This window comes from Daucus carota, chromosome 1 (assembly GCF_001625215.2).
Source record: "Daucus carota subsp. sativus chromosome 1, DH1 v3.0, whole genome shotgun sequence".
NCBI classification, from domain to species: Eukaryota; Viridiplantae; Streptophyta; class Magnoliopsida; order Apiales; family Apiaceae; genus Daucus; species Daucus carota.
The window spans coordinates 36,226,244-36,234,374 of NC_030381.2; the positions used below are offsets into that span (position 1 = coordinate 36,226,244).

At 30.9% G+C, this 8,131-nt stretch overlaps 1 protein-coding gene across 1 annotated transcript; it reads right to left on the bottom strand.

The window, feature by feature from the left end:
• Positions 1 to 801, bottom strand: LOC108221892 (uncharacterized). Its single transcript, XM_017395750.2, has one exon. The coding sequence runs from the start codon at positions 799 to 801 to the stop codon at positions 1 to 3; it is 801 nt and encodes a 266-aa protein (XP_017251239.2).
• Between the last annotated feature and the right edge of the window lie 7,330 nt (positions 802 to 8,131).

The following is an 8,131-nucleotide window of genomic DNA, read 5'->3' on the forward strand; positions in this document are numbered from 1 at the left end:
CTAACATGATTCTCTAATGTGACCTTTTCCACCACATTCAGAACAAATCTTATCAGCATTAACATTCGATTTACTGTACATAACAGCTATTTCTGGTCCTTGAGACTGCTTGAGAATATCTCTCTGTGATTCTTCTTGTTGAATCATAGATGTTGCAATCTCAACAGTCGGTAAAGGACTCATCATCAGAATTTGACTACGTTGAGCATTATAAGCATCATCCAGTCCATTCAAGAATTGAAACAGTTTCGATTCTTGTTTCTGAACATCTAGTGCTTTAGTAAAAGCCCTAATTTCATCAGTTAGATTTACGAACACAGGTAAAGCATTCATATCATCAATTTCCTCCCAAATCGAGCTTAAAGCAGTAAAATACTCAACTAGTGTGGATCCATTTTGTTTGAGATTAAACAATTCTCTATTAAGTTTGTACTTGCGAGAACCATTGGAAACTTGAAAACGTTTTTCTAACAATTTCCATACCTCATACGCAGAGTTCACAAACAGAATACTTTTCTTGATTGATTCTGATAAATTGTTATGCAGCCACGAAATCACCATATTATTGCAGGTATCCCACTGCACTGCATCAGTAGCATCAGTCATGCTTCGTTCTTCAGATCCAGTCACAAAACCGAGCTTACGCTTCGATGATAGCTGAATTTCCATAGATCGCCTCCACGACCTGTAATCTGTTGCTCCTTGGAGTTTGGACACATTTATCGAAGTCGGTCCATCACTCGGATGCAAAAACAGAGGATTTTGCATATCAGCAAACGAAAATCTACTCCCAGACGCCATTGATACAGACTTGAGAGCTTGAACACAGCTACGAGTACTCGATTTAACAATCTTCCTATTAATCAACAGCAGAACAAGTGTCTACACCTCTAATTGCAGCTCTGATACCATAAAGAAAACTACAAGCAATCAAAGTGTATAACAGAAAGCCATGTCTGTGATAATATGCACTGAAGATTATACATCTTACTCACTGTTGTGTCCTTAGTAATGAAATACATGAGCTTATATTTCCACCAACTCACACAGCAATGTAACTAACTTCTGTAACAGAATTACAGTATGAAATGACCATATTCTCCTGACAGTTATAACAGCTTTACACAAATGCCCTCACTTCAGAATCGGATAGGAATGACGAACCTTGAGTATCTTTTGTGAATATACGAGACATATTGGGGACCATGCAGGTCGCGTATTTGTATACTCAACAAAATATGTGTGGCTTTGGAAGACAATTCATGCATTTCGCTTCTGCTAGTTATTCATCTAGGGTCAAGATTCATGTGCTACTTCGGAACTTCTTATACTAGTAAAGATAAAATATTCATTATTCTAAATTTGACTATTTCTGTTATTATTATAAGATTCAACTACTTCATATATGATATATTTAAATAATAAAAATATTAGGTATTCAAATAGCGGCCAATGTCTGACCGGTCTATGTATGTTAATAATAAGAAGATCACATGTATCCACGAAAATCATCCAATCAAAATTATTCATGTCTGTCATGTTTGGAAGAAAAATTGGAACAGAATCTCAAATACGTAGTATTATCTTACAACTAATTTAATACAGCTTAATATATTTATTAAAAATAAGTAACAAACAAAATAACTGACTTCCCTTAAAATGAGAATTTTCCGCTTTGTTTTTAATATTTAGACAAAATTTTAATTTAAAAAAAAAATATTTAGACAAAATTTTCTCATTTGTTCTTTTTTACTTTTAGCATAAAAAAGGATTGATGGAGCATATGACCTTACCCCATCCGCCCGTCCTTTTCAATTCACATCTCAAAATGCACATTTCTGTGAGCTTCTTCAGTAAGTAGCTCTCTGTTTCAATGCACAAAATACCACATTAATTTTCTCAGATTTACTACATTCAAATAGTAATTAGTATAAAACTTCGACATCTTTTTCCAAATAATTGAAGGAGCATTAATCGCGGACAACACACATAAAACCAAAAATAAAGCGAAAGTAAAATAATGATTACCGGAATTAGCAACTTGGTGATATACAGCCACATAAAATTTGGTGGTTGCTCAAAGGATGCGAAAGGAAGCAGCACGACCCAACCCCTACCACCAAACAAAGAGCTAAATGGAGGCTTGCCCTGTTGCCCCCAGACCTGAGACCCCCACACACAAATTAAGAGGCGTGTTAGCATGTGGTTATTAGAGTATTTGTAGTGGAAGTTTTCGGATGCATAATTGGAGACATTCCCTTTGTTCACAAGGTTGATCAGGTCACGTGTAATTTTTTATTATATCTTTTATTATTAAAATAAGAGTAAACTTTAAAAATTATGATCAAAGTTTACATCGAATTTCAAAAAATTAGCTAGAATTTCAAATTCTCGAAAAATAGCTAAATTTTGGTTCCGTATTTTAAAAATGTGGCTCCCGTTAAGTGTCACTAACGGGAGCCGCACTGTTAAAAAATGGACCAAAGTTTGGCAACTTTTCTTACAATTTGAAACTTATTTTTACCCTTCTGTCTGTTACTCCGTTAGTGACATTTAACGGGAGGCACACTTTTAAAAAGTGGAGTCAAAATTTGGCCACATTTATGAGAATTTAGAACTCTGGGCAATTTTTTGAAAATCGGTATAAATTTTAGCCACAATTTTAAAGTTTACTCTTAAAATAAATAATATTTGATCACAGTTAACCAAACCAAACCAAACCAAACATACTCAGTATATCCCGCTTACAGCAGGGTCTGAGGAGGGTAAGATGTACACAGCCTTGCCCCTACCCTTAAAGTAGAGAGGCTGTTTCCGTGAAGACCCCCGGCTTAGTGCACAACAAATAAAATAGTGTGTGCTATAATAAGAATATAATACCTTAGCCCATGGCCTTCTTCACATGGGACTTACCCAAACATTTTTAATAATATTTGATCACAGTTGAATAACTAAAATGATTAGGAGCTTAATTTTGTATTTAAAAAATGGATAATGTTCATTCGGAAATGTAGTGTTGAATGGTTTAGTGAAATAAATTTTCTTCGCGGAGGAGGAGAAGAAAAATTATGATGAGGAACCAAATCTTATCAAAAAAGTTTTTCGAAAACGCAAATGGGTTACAAACCGGGAGTTAGCAGAAACCGTGAAGGAAACTACAAATTTTAATTCGACTAATTCTCACAAAACAAAAAATTATATTGGAAAATTAAATTTCTACTTTTAATGAAGGGTGAATGGGTGATACGAAAAGTATTTACTCCATCTTTATTCCTTTATCCATTGTTTTCAAATTATTTGAACCAGAATTAACCCACATAAAAAGAAATATTCATAATTCCATTTTGTTTCATTAATTTGTTATAATCCTTATCATAAAAACTTAGACATCATTATATTTTAACTTTTCTCAATGCAATCTTTCGAATGATGATATAGTTTTTCTTTCCAATTCAAAACAAGAACATAAGTAAGATCATACAACATCCAATGCATTTCAGTATCTTTCGGTCTTGCAGGTAACCAGATTCGATGCCTTTCCAATTAAGTGACCTGATCTTTTATATTATTACAGTGTAATAAATTTTAAATATTTTATTTTGTGCAAAAGCATAATTTTAAATATTTTGTTTTATGTAAAATTCGACATTTATGCTTTAAAATGGACCATCAACAAAATACAATAATTTAGGGGTGTACCTTTTTGTGCCAAAAAAGATAGAGTTACATAAAGTATAAAATAGAATAGATCATGAAGAATAGATCATGAAGTATAAATAGTTTTCAAAAATAACGAATTGTGCGTATTTGATTTTGACAAATTATTATTGAATGTAAAACTTTAATTGCTGAAATCAGAATTTTAAAGTTTTCAATATATATAATTTGTTTGTAGGAAATGTAAATTTTGATTCCCTCGGTCCCCGTGGTTGTTTGCGTTCACGGTTTGCACGCATTTTGAGACTTCTATGAAATATAATTTTATAACCTTTTTAAAACATTTCTTTTTTCGGATAAAAATTTAGACATCAAAGTTTTTTCAGAGAAAAAAAATAAAAAAATAAATTATCAAACAATATTTTAAATGAGTGTGAAAAAACGTGTTAAACATAAAGAAGTGACGGAGTAACCGACAGTAAAAATGAGACGGATAACACGTACACGCGAAGTTATATGTTGCAATTTGCAAGCAGGCAGCAGCTAGCAACTTGCATGATGCCAAGTTAATATCGGTTCCAGTTGTCTTCTTGTTTGTGCGGAGGGAAGCAGCATGCCCCAACCCCCGTAACAGAACCAAGAGGCAAGATGCGAGGCACTCATTTTATGCTTTCTATCAACAAAATTTATTAATTTATGCAGTTATCAATTTATTCAGATTATATCATATATAATTTCATAAAAGGATTTTTATTTTCAATGATGCAAGCTATTGGTTCTATTTTTTATTCATGGTTTACCCTTTTGGAAGGATTTGAAATTATAAAAACAAAATAAAAAATAACTAATATCTGATAAATTTAGATTATTATAATAACCGATTAGGACTGTAAAATAATTTGGTGATACCCGATATCCCTCTGTTCAAATATCGGATCAAATTATTTTTGGGTTGTTTGGATTTGAGTTATTGATCATTTTATTCGGATACAAATCCATCCCGAGTATTTGGAATCCAAATATGAATTAGATATGAGTGAGGATCGTATTTTCTATCTTTTAATCGAGTAGCTTATGATCCAACGAATATGAGACGGATACGATCCACTAACATTAAACATCATTATTATTTCAATTTTCAAATAATTATAATTTAGTCTAAATAAACATAATAGTATAAATATATAATAATTATATATCACAACTTATAATTATTTGCATGTGTGTGTGTGTATATTAAATATATAAGAAAGTAATGTGTATTATCATGATAAATAAATCATATTTTACAAATGCAATGTGTTAAAAATATAATCTCTATATGAGTTCAAGTCGAATATGAACTTTTGATCATATTAGGATATTCGGATAGGATTTTTTACGAAAAAATAATATGAGACCTAATCTGAGTGGGTACATGAGTGCTCATATCCGAATCATATATTATTTGGATTTAATTTTTCTGTAAGATTTGGATCGTTTTTAAAACAAATTTGAGACATGTATCACATTTTCGAGTTTGATATAAGCTGAAACACGATTAGTTGAATATTTTTGAAAATTAGTGATTACAGATACGTTTGATATCATTGTTGCAGATGGTAACATCAGTTCTGTTTGATAAATATAAAAGCGGTTATTGAGAATAAGAAATTAATTTAAAAGTTATTTTAAGAAAAGTAAGTCCTCGTACTTTTTGAATAAGCCGTTTTTTAAGTTTTGTGTGAAATTATTATAGATTTTATTATCAAAATCTCACCCAAAAAATTATTTTTTCATAATTTAACTAAAAATATGTAGATATTAAAAAAAATATCAAACTATTGTTTGAAATCTATAACAAACTTTTTTACTAGCATTTTTTTAACAGTAGAACAATTTTTAATCGCACTCCTAAAAAATCTTATGCATTATAGTATCGAGATAATTATACAACTAATTTAAAGATTTAAGTAATTCCTTACAAAAAAGTAAAAATGAAAGTGCTTATTATTTTACTATTTGATTAATCATTTTATATTAACATTATTATGAAGGCATAATATTAAATAGCGAAAAATTAGCGTCTCCTTTGAATCTATCGGTGTCTCTCTGACGACAGTAATAAGCAGCAAGTCAAAGACAGTTTGTACACAGACCTTTGGCAGTAGTGAAATTTATACAAGCCGAAACGATATGGATTAAAATGTTTTATATAGAATAATTTTGGCAGCAACAATCACATCGAAATAATAAGATAATGTACTAATTTATTAGACCCAAATTTAATTTTAATCAAGTTGAGTCGTTGACGCTAATCTGCGTGATAGGAGTCTATAGCCGAAGGAGAAAAGTACGCGTCGTGTATCCCGTGCAAACGTTTAAAATCTGCTGGGTACGTCGAACTAGCTTCTTCATAGCTCATGATGTGATTAGATGAATAAAATTTATAATGGGACCGTTTGAGTGAGTTTAAGTGCTTCTTGCTTAAGATAAATAAGTGAAGTAGAAGTTAGAAGTAAGTTAAGACTGATTAAAATGTTTGGTAAATAAGTAAAAGTTCTGAGACAAAAGTTAGCATTCCTAACTTTTTATAAATTCTTCTTGACTTTTTACACAAACGATACAAAATAAGTGCTTCTAACTCAGAAGTCAGCTTTTAAGCCGTTGCCAAACAGCCCCAATATTACAAAACGATTTTAAACTGATTTGTGCTTGGTGTAAGCTGATTTTTTTATTACCAATTCAATTTAATGCCACTTCGATTTATCTTATTACCAAATCTCTGAATAGTTTATTCGACACGCGTATATTTTACTCTCTCAATCTGTATTATATAATATTGAAATATTTAAAATTTGATCGATCGTATTTACTTAAACAAACTCATTAAAATATATTTATTAGCAACAATTTTTAAATAATTATTTACGTACTTAATTATTAAAAACTTATCTAAAATATTAAATAAAACTACTTATTTAACATAAACAATACAAGTATTAACCTCAACATGTTTATTAGATATGTAAAAAAATCTATTTTAATTAGAAAACTCATATTATTATGGACTTTATTTTTTCTTGACAATAGAAGTAAAATATTAATACATGTATCATAACATAACAAATATTATAATTCACCTGAGTTATAAACTAGTATTTTGTTATTTCATAAATCTAACATACATATTTATACTTTAGTTTTATAAAATTTTCATTTGCTGAACCAAAATGCCATTGCTCATGTCATGTAAATGAATAGAAAACTGATGTGCTAGTATCGGCAGGCCTAGCTGGGAATACGCAAGTTGTGGTAATAAAAAAAAACTGTAATCCACATAAAATCAAATGGCTAGAAAATGTAATCAAATCAGCGTCAGAGAAGACTATAATGTGTGTGGACGAACAACAATACATATGCTGCTGCTACCTACACAACACCATATCCGCAGCTGTGATCACAATTTACATGCATCGTTTTATTAATGCAACTATGTGGCCTCAACCAACAGCATATCGTAAAGGAGTGAAGGTATGGGTCCATGACTCCATGGTGTGAAAATACAATTTCACCATGTTAACATGTTGCAATTTTATATAAGAGTATTTTGTTTTTGGAAGTCAAAATCTGGCAATAGAGAATTTACTAACATTTCATTTTTGAACAAAATATTAGGAGTATTTGACTTTTATAGAGATAGAGTCAGCTTAATTTTCTAATTTTCAGGTTCGGATCAGATTCAGATCTAAATTTTCAGATATAGTTATGTCGGATTCAATTGTCATGAGTTAGAATTGTCCTAATATTATGTTGCTAAATAAGGTCGAAAGGGAAAATTTTCATTATCTTAATTATAACAAAACCAAATGTCTTCTTACAATATCAAGAACAAAACATTACTAATATCTCAGAGAATGGATGTTTGGCCAACACCGGAGTGGCTTTTTTTATTTGTAAGCTAGCTTATGCATGACTGTTTGGGAGATAAGTTTTTTTGTTTTTGAGCGGCTTATTTAGGATTTTGTGGATAGTAGTCAGAAGCTGCTGTGTAGCTTTTTTCCATTTGCTACAACTACTTTTTTGTTTATTTAATCATATAAACATTTAATCAATTTATAAGTTGATGTCTACTCATCACTTATAATAATTCTTCGCAACTTTTTTAAGGTATGTCAAACAGTCCCAATAGCAATACGTACGCATATATTGCTTCTACCGATTGAATTTCTTAAATTCGACCAATCCTCGATTCGATTTTAATTCCGTTTAAAATATAATAATTACTCACGTGTAACAAGTTTATCTTATACTATTATTTTATTATAGCGACTCCCCGATCCCTCAACCTATAAATTCCGATGTTTACGAACACTGACTGTTGCGGTCTACAGATCCAACAAACATTGTTGGCCTTTTGTTCCTTTAGTGTACGTTTTTATTCTATCCCATCAGAGTGCTGGGCTTTCCAACTATATCTAACAAAAGCCCAAAC

Coding starts and splice junctions, on each gene's coding strand:
- LOC108221892 (XM_017395750.2), bottom strand. CDS start 801: ATGGCGTCTGGGAGTAGATTTTCGTTTGCTGATATGCAAAATCCTCTG.